Source organism: Populus alba, chromosome 12, assembly GCF_005239225.2.
Source record: "Populus alba chromosome 12, ASM523922v2, whole genome shotgun sequence".
Taxonomy (NCBI): domain Eukaryota; kingdom Viridiplantae; phylum Streptophyta; class Magnoliopsida; order Malpighiales; family Salicaceae; genus Populus; species Populus alba.
Window position 1 is genome coordinate 9,220,847 of NC_133295.1, and position 15,519 is coordinate 9,236,365.

The 15,519-nt window shown below is 30.8% G+C and overlaps 1 protein-coding gene across 1 annotated transcript; it reads right to left on the reverse strand.

Moving 5' to 3' along the window:
• Window positions 1-603: 603 nt before the first annotated feature.
• Window positions 604-7,832, reverse strand: LOC118049498 (LRR receptor-like serine/threonine-protein kinase FEI 2). Its single transcript, XM_035059497.2, has 14 exons — window positions 7,674-7,832; window positions 7,372-7,524; window positions 7,088-7,223; window positions 6,929-7,000; window positions 6,733-6,804; window positions 6,516-6,587; window positions 6,363-6,434; window positions 6,174-6,245; window positions 5,460-5,566; window positions 5,187-5,360; window positions 4,776-5,108; window positions 3,729-3,983; window positions 1,096-1,229; window positions 604-982 (listed from the first exon to the last, which is right to left on the reverse strand). Exons 2-14 carry the CDS (start codon window positions 7,454-7,456, stop codon window positions 758-760), a joined length of 1,809 nt encoding a protein of 602 aa, XP_034915388.1. The 5' UTR covers window positions 7,457-7,524; window positions 7,674-7,832; the 3' UTR covers window positions 604-757.
• Window positions 7,833-15,519: the final 7,687 nt, after the last annotated feature.

A 15,519-nucleotide genomic window follows, 5' to 3' on the forward strand; every position in this document is an offset into this window, starting at 1 on the left:
TAATGCCAACCCTACAACCTTATACTTTCAAACAACGTTGTAAAGATTGGTCGAGTAAGTGGTTATGAATCGGTGTTGTAGCGGCTACAGAGAGAATCGCTCAACGGGAATCATGCTAGGAGGTAATGCGATATTAGAGCTACCAAAAGAGCATTTTTTTTTTTTTTTTTTTCTTACTTGAGGCGTGAGAGAGCATTAAATGCTCTGTTAAAAAGAAACTCCAGTGAGAACATGACCAGTAGTGTCAAAACAGCATTGTTTTGTTCATTTTACAAAAGGATCTCTAATCTTCTAACCTCGTAAGATTTCTATCGATTAAGTTCCTGGTTATATCAATTTGAACCCTCAATTTTCAGCGCCTCAATTAACTTTTAAACTTCCAATTTCTTCATGTTTACCCCTGATTTTAATCAAGTCTCTTTCATCTTAATCCTTGGTTTTAGGATTCTTCAATTTACCCCTCAATTTGTTACCTAGCTTGTTGCACATCTTCGTCTGCATTCCAGTGTCCAAGCAACACAATTTTTGTGGTCGTGCAGCTCGTGCTTGATGGCTTGTAATATGTTGGTGGGTAAAAGAAACTGACGCCGTGCAAATTAACAGTTGCAAGACAACACTAACATCCAACATTTGCATTAAATTTCATTTACATGCCCCAAAGATAGAGGCAAACAGTAATGAAAAGGCCAAGGATGTAATAAATACATCTAGCTGGATGTGCATATTCAGTGGATGTAGCCCTGAGTTCTTCACCTATTTAACAATAATCTGAATGGGACTCGTAGAAATCACTCGGGCAAGGAGACATGACTTCTTGTTCTAGTAACTGCAATGCTTGGTTCATTGTTGGCCGATCATCCGGGTTTGCATCCGTGCACCTTGTTGCTATCTCAAGAATCACCTCCAGAGTTTCCATATCTGTATCTTTGCACCTTGTATCCACTACATCTTCCAACCTGTTCTCTCTCAATAGGGTGTTCATCTGTTTGAGTTCAAATTATCAGAACAAGTTAGACTTGAACAGTTCTGCTCTTTTCAGGCCAATATCAAAGCTGAGATGAGAGTACCAGGGAGAAAGAGTTTATGAAAGCTTACCCAACCAACAACATTTAAGCCTCTCTTTACAAAAGCTGGATCAGTTGGTCTTTTTCCAGTTACAAGCTCTAGCAAGAGAACTCCAAAGCTATAGACATCTGATTTCTCGGTAGCTATCCCACTCTGCAGATACTCTATTCAGAGCAGTCAATTTTAACAATCAATCAGCGACTCTGCACCTTAGGATTATGGCATATGACAGATTCTGGTCATTATGAGGATTGCAAAATTTTCCCACTGTGACCGTAACAGAGTTACGGATTGTTCTTGAAGATAAAGATTTCCAAGTAATGGCAGTAACAGAGTTATGGATTGTTCTTGAAGATATAGATTTCTAAGTAATGGCAGCAACAGGAGTTGTGGATTGTTCTTGAAGATATAGATTTCTAAGTAATGCCTAAAGGTCTATATAAGCAGTATAATGGAAAATGAGGAGCAGCCTCAGACATAAATTTGAACTGTGAGAAGGAATTGCTAGATTAATGGGATTCACTAAACTAAAAACACCTGTTTCTATAAATCTTCAGTTGCAGTCTATTATTTTACTCACCCTACAATTGGGCCACAACCATTACACTTTATTTATTATTTATAACACACAGACACAAGCATTTATTTCCTATGAGTAATTCTCTAAATTTTAGGATCATCTACCTCTCTCTGCCCTATGCTTGATGGTAATAACAAATATTAGATGAAATTAGTTTTACTAACTATTCAAGATTAGCCTATACTAATTGTCATTTAATTACCGCTTGAGGCAACTAACCATGACAGCATTATATGAAAAGGTGGCCTCCAAGCGTCATTTCAAATCATTCACTAAGGTTCCATGCCAATCCAGACTGCTTCTCCCCCATAAGAATCCATCAGCAGTCAACGCAGTGCAGATATTACGCATTTTGACCACAAAAAATTCAGGTAACTAACTTACACTTAACTTTTTCAATCAGCCTTGGTCCCTTCTTGTTACTACATTATCTTTCCGATTTTCTTTTCCTCAAAGTCTCAAACCAAAAACTGAAGAAAATCATTAGCTAAGAAAATCATTAGCTACTGAGTTACTAGGACCAACCATGAAATTCAGCCAAAAAACTGCATAAAATCATTAGCCACTAAGTGCTATCAATAGGTGGGGGGTTTTCTTGAAGAGAACAACTAGCACCTTTCATTAATGTCTTTCTCTCTCTTCCCTGACTTTTACTTAGTTTTGTGTCTTCCACAAATCAATCAAACAAACATTGCACCATTTTCAATCATTAAAATGACAGGAAACTCTTTTTTTTTTTTTAAAAAAAAAAAAAGGCAGATGGACAAGACACTAGATTTAAGGATTTTAACCCCTGAACAAATTTTCAATCAGAAACACGAAATGACAGCATGAGTACTCTACAGCAGTTAATTGAATGTGGCCATACATGACAACAAGAGTTTATTCTCCAATAAGAACAGCTTGAGCAGCTCCATGGTAACTAAGTTAAGAATTCAATGTGAAGTTGTCAGCTCAGAAAGCTTTGGAATCACAGCAATCATGCATTTTCATGTTGCTCTACATTTAAGGTTGCTTTGCATAACCATATATTTCTTGAATTATGAACTAAAGCTTCTTTGTCTAAAGCACCTCACAATTTATGATTTACATGTTTACCAACACACAATGAAGCACATGCTACAAGAACCTGGCTACATATTCATTTCAGTGAAGCAGTCCTCAAGGAGATTGCAATACTTGACTCACAACAAATAAATACCAAACATGAAACACGGCTAAATTAATATGGTCAGGGTCTTATGGTTATTTTACTTTGCTTCCATCCAGCTTTGACACTTGGTTTACACAAATGAACATCATAAGCTTTACAAGATAAAAGTGAGCTTAGTTACAAGATAAAAGTACAATTAAGTGATGAGGTCAATGCAATGCAAAGAAATGAAGAGTTGCCATGGTCCCATGGAAAAACTGGTAAATATGGCAACGTCAATTATGGACCCCACCAAGTTACTAGATCATGTTGATGTTCACAATTTTGAAGGCCTTTCTAAATTCCAGAAGTTGAATAGAATTCAATCACAATTCCATAGTAAGGAAATACAATCCCTACTGCCACCACTGTCAATATGAAAATTCTCAATCTAGTGCATCTAACCTCAATATCAACATTTTATATGTATATGAAAATAAAATAAATAAAAGAGAATTACAGATAAATTTAACTACTAAATAATAAATATAGTTCATAAAGCTATTAAAAAATTTGATCAGCAAAACAAACATCAAATATTAATCTTGCAGGACTAGCTTCATCCTGAATCATAATGAATCCCTATTATATCAAGGAATCAAGATCAACATATGCATAAAGTCCCAGTTAATTTGATCTCCTAAAAATAACATTTTCAAGTTAGTTTATCAAGGAACACAGAAGTAACAGTCATGTTGAACAGGGAGCATTAATGTCAGTAGGACAAGTTTTCACATATTGCAGGAAAACCTCACCTCACATGGGCAAACTTAAAGAAATGTATCATGAACAACTAACCACAAATCAGACATCGCTCAGATCACCAGGAAAGTACTCTCCAGATAAACAATTCAGAGATGTTTTAAGAAGGATGATGAAAAGAACACACACCTGGTGCCAAATAACCAAAAGTGCCAGCCACTACAGTCGTGACATGGGCATCCTCATCTACCAAAAGTTTTGCTAGACCAAAATCGGATACATGGGGCTCCAAATTTTCATCAAGGAGAATATTGCTGGATTTTATGTCACGATGAACTATCTTCGGACAACAGTCATGGTGCAAGTATGCAAGCCCCCGAGCAGAACCTAGTGCTATTCTTAAACGAGCACTCCAGTTTAACAGTCGTTCTTCTTGGCCATGTTCTGAAAAAGTTGTGATAAGACCAAAGAAGAAAGAAAATAAAACGTATCAGTGCTTGCTAAATTTTTTTGGATAGGGACGTGCATGTCCATCACCATATATTTGAGCATACATTCCAACACCAAACAACACACATGTTCTGGTATTAAAAGTAGAAATTCCCTAATAGGCTAGATTCACGAAACAAGTCTCTCATAGAAATTGTGCAATACAAATTGTACACCACATTTGGTCATAAATGCCTTGCACAAAAGTAAAACCTAGATCTGTTGGTGCAGCTTTCCAAATGACAAAATTCAGTTTATTTTGGGAATATGAATTAAACATTAAACAAGAAATCACTAAAGCACAATCATCATTGATAAGAAGCCACTTGGCAATTCTAAAAAGTTCCTTCAGATTTCTTTTCATTTTCTCAGTGACTTCCTAGTCTCTATATTAGGCAATAGTGTTTATTTCAAAGCCCAAAAGCATTGTGAATCATGTTTGCTGCTTCCAATCAACTATTTAACATGTGCCTACAGTATTATAGTTAAGTGAGAAAGATTAAGCACTGATACCATGTTTTCTACTATCATACTAAATTGTCAATGCCTAACTATTTCTCTTGTTCTTAACATATATATATATATATATATATATAGAAAGAAAGAGAAAAATCTATTACACACTTGTTGCTGACTATAACTCTGTCCCTAATCGCTATAAACACTATATAAATGTTTTATAGACGTGTGGGTGTGTGACTGTGTCTTATAAACCACAATATTGAACACCATATAGCAAAAGTATACCATGCAAAAAGTCATCTAAACTGCCCATGGCCAGGTAATCATAGATAAGAAGCTTTGACATTGGAAGCCTGCAGTAGCCTCTCAGGTTTACCAAATTTATGTGGTTGATGCTCCCCAAAATCTCCAATTCCCTCTCAAAAACTTGATCAGATCCTTCCCGACTGCGATCAATTCTTTTAACAGCAAATGTGCCACAATCATTCATGACCATACGGTAGACAGTACCAAAGCCTCCTGAACCTACAACATCCTCTTCATCAAGAGACTCCAGCTTTTCAATGATCTCACAGGAAGGATATGGCAGGTCACCATGAAAAGTAATGAGCTTTGCACCTGACAAAAATTTAAGAGGTTTGTAACTTGAAATGAAGGACAGAAGAAAATGATAAAATTTAGAGTCCTTGAGCTTACTTGCTTCTTTATCAACTTGCTTTTTAACTTCTGTGTATTTCTTGGCAGCTCTTTCCTTCTTTGATACCAAGCAAATCCAAAGGAATATAAGAAGCACAAGGAGTGTAATGGCCATAGTTGAAATTACACCAATTAGCAACCCTTTGATGTAATGAGAGGATCGTTTTGGAGGAACTGAAAAAATATCAATGTTCAGATCAAAATAGAAATAGTCCCAATATTATTATTACATGTACAGTCAAAAAGTTTCAGAAAATTTCGAATGAAACTTGCCTGCTGCTTCATCACTTGCTGCATGAGGTAAAACTGCAGGGAATCCCAAAGAGGTTCGACATGGCTTGTGCACTTGTCTGCCACAAAGATCCGAGTTGCCAATAAACCTAACCATGAATGAGCAGTAGGCAGACTAAGAAACGGAGAGGATGAACCCCGAAAAAGAGTTAAGAAGCTTTTCAAGAGGCATCCTGATGTTATATAACTAATAGAGACTGATGTTACATGCTTTGCACACAGTTTAATGTTCCAATTCTGAAGAATATGAATATTCATCTCATTGATCTCTCCCAATAAATTAATATGGTAGACCCAGACAGTCACCAACATCCTTCTATTTTCCACCAAACTTGGATGTCAGACGACAGAGGCTAAATGTAAGGAGTGATTTTAAACATCAAGTAAACACATCCAATGACTCACACAGTTAACAGGAACTTGCACACTTGCCTTCACATAAACAGACACATGGGAATGCCACCCCTTTAAATTTTAGGAATCAAGTGGTTCAATACTATTTCACATTCAACTAAAATTTATACTTCAGACAAAAACATATGAAAACACTACACATCAATTAGACACAACAAACATTCTCTTTTGTCACAATTGAGTGTTGTTACCAAACTCTTTTTTTTTTTCTTTTGAAACATCTTTCCTGCCACAACCTCAATAAAACTTAAAAGCATTATGTATAGAGATAAGAGCACTCACGAATTGTTCCCAAAAGTAGAAAGAGATCCAAAATCAGGGATTTCACCAGAGAAAGAGTTGGTAGACAGGTTCCTGAAAAGATAGACAGAGAATAAATAAATTAGTACAATATCTAGTTTCAATTCAAGGGCATCGAATACAGACTTTGAAATTCTAGAATTCAATTCCCAAAATTCTATTTGAACTTACAGGTGGCGCAAGCGTGTAAGGCGGCCAATAGATGAAGGTATGGCACCCTTTAGCAAATTGCTTGATAAATCCCTAAATTCAACAAACAAAATTCAAAACAACTTGACAGTGACAATAAGAACCACAGAGGAGAAAGAGGATCAGTGATCTTACAGGATAGTGAGGTGGGAAAGGTTTCCAATATCTGCTGGTATTCCTCCTTGTAGATAATTAGCCATCAAGTAACTATAGACATGATCAATAATAATTGCAATTGCAAATGAGGTTAAAGTTAATAAACATTCTCCTATGAGAGTGAAAAAAAAATGAAAAGAAAATGAAGGTCATTACAGGAGGAAAGAGGAAACCCCAATCTCATAATCATACTTACATGGCCCTCAGCTCAGTACAATTAGAAATTTCATAAGGAATAATTCCATGTAAGCTGTTCTGGTGAAGCGCCCTGTATCGCCAAAAGAAATTAATGGGAAAAATTGGAAATTTGGCATGAAATGATTTAACCCATTTCCTGTTTTGCTTTGAGTTAAAAAAATAAATAAAGAAGAAGAGACGGGTATTTAACTCACAATCTTTGTAATCTACTGAGTTTACCAATGCTGGGAGATATAATCCCTCCTAATTCCATGTAAGGCAAGTTTCTGAAGCGTACAAAAGTAAAGAAAAAGGAAAAATTAAAGGTTTATGGATGTAAAATTGGATATATGAAGCAGGGCAGTGGGACTTACATTGAGGTGACCCTTTGGTCTTGGGGATGACAAGAAATACCAGTCCATTTGCAGGGAGATTCATCAGTAGCTTGCCAATTGGTAAGGATGTTTCTACTATCATTCCATGTACTCATGATCTCTAACAATGTCAGTCCTTGAAAAAGGAAAATCAAGACTAGATCAGCATAGCAGAAAGATCTAGACATTCAACTGACCAAAAAAATAGAAAACACAAAAGCAGTGCTCAAAATAGTGCAGGAATGAAAATAGGTTTTTCTGGACAGCAATGGTGTTGCTCTTACCATCTTCAGAGAGAGCAAGGGAGCAAGTACTCAAAAGGGTCACAGAAGAAATCACTGAAAAGATCCAAAGCAAAACCATTTTCATATTCCCTTCAAAACAAAGGGTTTCTTCTACTTTCTAGGTTTGAAGCAAAGCAAGAGTGCTGGAGAGACCTGAGAAAGTGGTGAAACAACAGAAACTGTGATAATTTGTACCAAGCAAGAAAAAAAAGAAGGGGAAAGAAGAACTTTTTTGAATGTGGAAAGGATAAAGAAACTGTGAAAAATAGATGCAGGTAAGCTAAAGCCAGAGCACTGCTTACTTGAGATCTGAAATTACAGAGATAAAACTAGTGGAGATTAGTAATCATTTTAAAACTTGTGAGAAACAGGGGTTTTAGGCCCTTGTTGATTACTTCAAGCAGTCTCTCTCTCTCTCTCCCTCCATTTCTCTGGTATATGTATATTTTATGAGCAGAGTTAAAGGCAGGCTTTTCGAAAGTGGGTAGGGTATAGAAAGTTGTGCGCCAAAAAGTAGAAGTAGTAGCCGTTTGTCCGAACAAATTCAAACATGCATGATAGCAGGAGGAGTATCCCAACCATACTCTCACAGCAAACAAACCTCTACACTCGCTACATATTACCACCACGTGTATGGATCCCGACATTACTCTTTTTGTACTTTTAATAAAATTAAATGGAAAATTATAATATCTCTTAATTCTTTTTACTTTATTTTTATTCTTTTAAAAATTTCAGTTTATAACTTTATATGCAAAATACAAATTAGATTGTTTTATCATTGTATTCTAATTAATAATTAAAAAAACCCTTTAAAGTATTAGAATTATAAAATTACCGGCCTAATTGTTGAAATGTTTTTCTCATAAACGCTATTTTTTTTTTATAATGTTTAATATTATAATGGTGGTTATTTTTTAAAATATTTTTTATTTTAAAAATATATTAAAATAATATATTTTTTTATTTTTTTAAAATTTATTTTTATCATCAAAACAATTAAAAAAGCATCAAAAAATAATCTAAATAAAATAAATTTAGATTTACAAATTTGCAGCCATGAAACAAAGCTTGAAACAACAAGACATGTCATATAATGGATTGGGTTGCATTCACATGTTCCTTGTTGTACAAATCCATTATAGTTATGGTTTTTTTCATTATAATCAACCCAGTATTTTAAAGCCATCACGAACTCTATTCAAAATTACCTCGTGAGTTCTGTCTTATTTGATTTTGTTTTTTTTAAAGTATTTTAAAAAAAATTAAAATTATTTTATTTTAAATTTAATATTTTTTAATGTTTTTATATAATTCTAATGTGTTGATATCAAAAATAATTTTTTAAAAATAAAAAAATTATTTTACTCATTTTAATAAAAAATATTTTAAAAAATAATCATAACTAGAAAAAGTTTAAGATTTCAAAGTGAATATCGTAAATGAATGATGAGGCTTTGATTACCGATGAAGATGAGAACAAAGTGGGTGATGAAGAAATTGAATTATTATTATTATTATTATATAAAGAATAACTCATGAAGATTTTATATTGTTTTAGACCGTTCAATGTATATCACCTTCTTGATTATTATCGTCATAATCAAGAAGTTGCTTTTCCGGTTTCAAATGACAAAAGTCCTTTTGGCTCTCCATAGGAAGACACTTAAAATTTAATATATATTTCAATCAGCAAAAAAAGAAAAAATCCATGTTACTTGTTTACAGCTAGAATATGTGATTTTCTCAACTAAACTATTTTGAAGTTTATTGTTCATTATTTCTTAATAATACAAAAAAAATTGTATCCTTTTTCATTATACTTCTCACCCTAGTTTTCATTGTATGTATATATATATATATCCTTTTTTATGAAGTTCTTATTTTTTAAAAAAAATTTAATTTTTTATTATTAAAAGAAAAGGATAGTAACTTGTTTGTTTTTGTGTTTTAAAAGTATTTTTAAAAAAATTTAAAATTTTTTTATTTTTTTATTAATTTTAAATTAAATATGTTTTAGTATTTTTAAATAATTTTAATATATTAATATCAAAAATAATTTTTAAAATATAAAAAGATATTATTAATAAATAATCACGATAACATTATCAACTAAGACCGTGTTTGACAGTGTGGTAGCGGTTGCTTTTCAAATAGTTTTTCGTGCCGAAAAGCATGCAAATAATGTTTTTTTATTTTTAAAAAAATTATTTTTTACATCAGCACATCAAAACGATCCAGAAAGTACAACTATCACTCAATTTTAGTAAAAAAAAAAAAAAAATTTGAATTTTTACAAAACACCGGTTTGGCAGCAATGCCAAACGGGTTCTAAAGCTCGAAGAAGCACGTTAATTATGAGCATGTTAAGCTTTAGGTAGAGAGTATGTATAATGAACGTGCAAAAGCGAGTGGACTTGGAAACCGGTCTCCGACTGATGCTGCTTTGAATGATGTCTGATTCGCTCAGAGATTTAAAGATACTTGTGTCCTTACGTCCATATTCAAATCTCTCGTAAATTATTTTCCAGTACTTGATTTTCAAATTTCATGTTTAAGAATCTGTAACTTATTTATTCGACACCTGATCACCATTGTAACTTATTTTTGCTTTCTTCATTTTTTTTTTCTATAAGAAAATAGAGGGAAAGTAATTATATATTTCCAAACATATTTTTTTGAATAAAAATAACAGCATTTTGTTTTTGAGGATTGAGATTAATTTCTTCTTCTTCTTCTTTTTTGAAGAAATCAGATCAAATTCATCATATTTTAAGATGAGAGGTAGTTTCCATTTTTGGATGGCTAAATTTAAAAAATATACATTTTAATGAAAAAATATTAAAATTTCAGAATTAATTGAGAGTCTATGAGCAAAAAGAACTATACATACTATATTAATAAGGTGATGGGCAAACATGTTTTTGCCTTAGGCCAGGGTCGCCCCTGCCTACCCTTTAGATTCGGCTCCATGAATAGGATTTAGTTATGAGATATCAAATGCTAACTTATAATCCAATTAAAATTATGAATTTTAAACAATTTATATTAATTGGTTAACAGGTTTTTTAAAAATAACTAGATTTCTGATGATAAATATGACAATTCCCTTTAAATTTTAATGAATATATTATCTCAAGTTAGTAGCATGTAAAGTGTGTTAAAGAATAATATAAATATACATTGAGATCTCATCTAAAAGTTTAAGTTTTTGGATTGAAATGGTTCTTTGTCGTGGTATTAAAATCTTGATAACCAAGCGATCCCGAGTTCGAATCTCACAATCCTTATTTATTTAGTAAAAATCAAGTGCAAATATAGATCTGTCCAAGTTTCAAATCAAAAAGATTTTTACTTGAGGAGTTTATTAAAGAATAATATAAATTATATTTTGAGACATAACCTAACAGTTTAAACTATTAAATTGAAATGGTTCTTTAACAAAGTAAATATATATTCTAGTTATTCTATAACCAACATAAAAAATTTGCAAACATGATGATTTAAAAAATTAAAATTTAAACATCTTAGTTAGGTTTAATAAAAAGTTCTAGAAGATATCTCAGCCAATTATCTAATAATGTACTCCAAATCTTGAATAGAGTATAACTCGTTTTACAAGGTGAATTCACCATCATATTATATGTTAATGGACACATTTAAATTAAACAAAAAGCCCCTAATCATATACACTCTTGCCAAAACTGAAAATACATTCATTTATAAAATAAAATAAAAAAAGAAAAAGAAGAAGTTTAATTCAAGAAACGAGAAACATGGTAAATGGGTACTTTCAAAACAAAAGAAACACCAAATTATCTACCGGTCAACTGATGACCAACTGAAAAGATCAATGCTAGTCTTGTAAAGTAAAAAATAAAAATAAAATAAAATAAACTTTGGAGTTTTAACGTCGTAGTTTTAGGAAAAATGTAAAATAAGCCAAGACATCACATTGGGATAGATATAAAGAGGGTAGATATTTTTTTTCTTAGAGTAGTATGATTGTTATTTTTTAAATATTTTTTTATTTGAATATGTATTAAAATAAAAAAATTTTATTTTTTAAAAAAATATTTTTAATATCATTACATCAAAATAATCTAAAAACATCAAAAATTATTAATTTAAAATTTAAAAATTATTTAAAAAAATACTTTAAAACATAAAAAAAACATACTCATAAATGGTCTATTTAATGTTTTAAAGTACTTGTTCCCTAATGAGTTGCTTGCGATCAGAAGGAACAACCGAATAGAATACAATTTTCTACACCAAAACTATTTATTAAAGGAGCAAAAAATAAATCAATGCACGTAGTAAAATTGTGTTCTTCGACTTCATTGTTTGAGATAATGTTATTAGGAATTATTAGTTAATCAACTAATTTTAATTCATCAATTGCATGATGCTTGCTTGCAATGATATCAATCAGGTTGGTCCATGCTCCAAGATGGGTTTAATAGTATATTTTATCCATAAACTATTAGGATTGTTCTAAAATAAGACTTAAATTATCGATTTGTTCTATCATATCCTCATATTATTTTTATTAAACAAATTAAGACATTCAGTCAAATTTGATCCAGCTTCAACCGTTAGTATAAGTGTACACGACGTCGTCGTTTTAAAACAATTCTTGATTTTTTCACTAATAAAAAAAAATTGAATTCCTTGAAAACAACATTGTTCATAACGACACATATTCTTAATCAAAATCAAAAACAGTAATTGAGGTCTTATTTTACTGCAATCTCAATAATCTAACGGTAAAAGATTACATTAAATCCTCGTCATGTTCATCCTGAACTCAAGATGTTGTTAAAAATATTTTTTATTTAGAAATATATTCAAAATAAAATATATTTTTTTATTTTTAAAATCAACACATTAAAATGATCTAAAAATCATTAAAAAAAATAATTTTTAAAAAACATGATTTGAAAACACATTTCCGAACCGGATCAAGCAGGAGAAAAGCTCACTAACAATGATTATAATGCAGAACCATACATGGTCGACCTTCATTAAAAGGGAGCCGTTTGGGTCAAAAGTGTAAAGATGATATATTTATAGACTCTGTTGAAAACCAATGGCCAAATGATGACTTGCTATGTTTCGAACATGATGACAATCTTTATTCGATGCAAGTTTGCAATTGAAGCAACCTAGCTGGTGGTTGCTTTCAATGGTGCGGTCTGTGGCTTCAAATATATGATGAACGGTGCAGAGAACAATTCAAAGATGTGACCAACCAAATACTCCATGAGAGTAATATTTTTATGTAATTTTTTTTCATGTTAGTATGAATGATAAGTGAATTTTTTCATATTAATTAATTTTTTTTGTTTTTGTGTTTTTAAAAAAAATTAAATTTTTTTTTTATTTCAATTTAATTAATTTTTTTTTTCAATCATTTTAATGCGCTAAAATCAAAATAATTTAAAAAAAAAACATTATTTTAATAATTTTTAAATAAAAAATATTTTAAAAAACAACCATAAAGATACTCTTTAAACAAGATGCTACGAGTCTTTTTAATGCAAATAAAATTATCCAGTAAATATTCAATTAAATGTTGAATAAAATGTCCTTCGAGTCTTTTTCATGGATCAACAATTTGTTCGGCCTCGAAATGAAGGTGGAAACTCATAGCGAATAGAATGGCCCACTCTGCTCGATAAAACAGCTTCGAAAGCAAAGAAGATATATAAATCACTTGAGTTCTTAAAATTTCCACATAAATAGAATTAGAGCAATTTGTCAAATTATTTATACTTAAAATAAATCATAAATAAACATAGTTACAGGGGAAGAGAGCCGAAATCATTCATGAATAATAAAAATTTATTGAGTTGGAAGAGCTTTCCATCGACTAATAATATTAAAAAAATAGTCAATTAATCAATTAAATTTTTAGAAATCATGATCAACCAACAAAATTCGAATTGCACATAACTAAAAAGATTTAATATCAATCAAAGCATGAGTCCTTAACAGAATAACTAAGTAGAAGCAAGAGATTAAATTATTAAGTTCGATGTGTGTTAATGGAAAAGAATTTAGCTTGTATTAGAATTTAATAAATCTTTGTGTCTTATACTACTATTTGTATACATTTATAATTATTTATACATATAGGATTCAAAATCTATAACAATTTAAATAGGGCCACATTCAACTATAAATGATGACCAATCCCATAAACTCAATTTCTATAATTTTACCCCTTTTTTTTTCCTATAAAGTTTTGTGTAAACCCCAGTCAGATTTTTTAATATAGGTAAACTCATTCTTGCTACACTAGATGCGTAATCAGTATAAGCAATGAAGTTGTGTCAGCTTTATGGCTATAAAGAACTTGAAAATCCACCAATCTCTCTAAATTTTGATTAATCAACTAATGACAGACAGTGGCGGAGCCAGAGTTTTTTCAATGTGGAGGTAAATTATTAACAAATACTAAATTATATAGATATACATTAAAAATCAATTCAAATCATATATACTAATTCATATCAAGTAAAATTAATTTAAAAATATTTTTAAAATGAAAAAACTTACATTATAATTGTTCTCTTCGAGTTTTCATATTTTGATAATAATTCTAAATCTTTCATATGAAATTCATAGCAAAATACACATCAATTCATCAAAATCAAAACCTATTTCAATTCATATCTATATATATAATAAGTATATTGATTAAATTATACTTAATTATTTATAGATATTTAATTGAGGAGCAATGCCTAGTGTATGTGTAAGAGAAACAATTCTTGAAAAACATGCTTTCTACTTGACATTTTTACTTACAAACAAGTCATATAAAAATATTAAATTTCAATAAACTACTATGCCAATGCAAGAGATGTCAAGAATAGTGGTTTTGTATGAATATTAATTTATTCCTTTCTAATAAGAAAAGAAATATTTAATTGATTAAATTAGTAGATTTAAACATTTATTTTGAACATATTTATATCAAAACCCAAAAATTATCATAAACCCTAATATTTTTAATAACTAATTATAAAAGAATAAAATTAAAATTAAACAATAAAATAAATAAAGAAAATTTACCTAAAATATAAAGCAAAAGGAAAAAAAGATTAATTGCTTGCCTATACTTGATGAGAAATTTGCATACGAGAGAGGCAAAGAACAACAGCTCATGAAAAGAACAAAGCAGCAGAGTAACTCATGAAAAGAACAACACAGCAAAAGCAGGGAACAAAAAATACTCTTTAATAGCTAGGGATTCCATATTTTAAAGCTGGAAGGCCCGATACCATCAATTTAATATGGAAACAAAAGGGAAAAAGAAAAAAAAATTGTGCAATGAGCTGTTTATATTTATTATATTATATCATAAGCCTACAATTATAAACAATGCAGGTTTCCGTTTTTCTTCCCTTCAGTAAATTCCCTAAACTAATATATTAATTTTTTTTAAAAAAAAAAGTTAAGGGGGCAATTGCCCCCTTTTGTCTCCACGTGGCTCCGCCACTGATGACAGATGTGCCCAAGGACGGGTCTTCATCGTCTAACTCACTACTACAAGTTTACAACACATAAGTGTTCTAACCCATTTTTTACCCTTAATTTTTCTTTTTAATTATATCTGAATGATGATTGTATAAATAATAAAAAAAGAGAGAAAAAAAAAAGAATTTAGGGAGTGAAATAAATAGAAAGAAATTAATGTGATTAGGAACTAAAAATAATTATGGGAGATCATGCAAAATAGGATGAAAAGAAATAATAGAAAATCAAGCAAAATTAAAAAATTATTGAAAGAGATCCTATACATTAAGAACATAAGATTTAATTAATTAAAAATCCATAATCAAGAATGAAACAATATAATTACCTAATATTATTTTTCTAGTTTAGTTTCTCCTGTTTTGCAGATAATTCCAAGCAATATAAATAAAAGACACTCATACAATTTCAAGGGATTGACACATAAAAAGATTGAAAGGAGAGACCCTTTCAAAGTCTAGCCAAACAAAAGACCTGGTAAAAATAAGACAAAAAACCAAGAACAAAAACCCTAACACAAGGGAAAAAGAAGAAAAAAAATAACAGGAGTCCAATTTGTCAAGCAACAAAATCCATATTTTCAACCTTGGATCTTCCATCTCC

Excerpts from the sequence above, each read along its gene's own strand:
- LOC118049498 (XM_035059497.2), bottom strand. The coding sequence starts at position 7,456 with ATGAAAATGGTTTTGCTTTGGATCTTTTCAGTGATTTCTTCTGTGACC. Across the intron at positions 6,435-6,515 it reads CTTTCCCACCTCACTATCCT|GGATTTATCAAGCAATTTGC; the intron begins GTAAGATCACTG and ends TGTTGAATTTAG. Across the intron at positions 6,246-6,362 it reads CTTACACGCTTGCGCCACCT|GAACCTGTCTACCAACTCTT; the intron begins GTAAGTTCAAAT and ends CTATCTTTTCAG.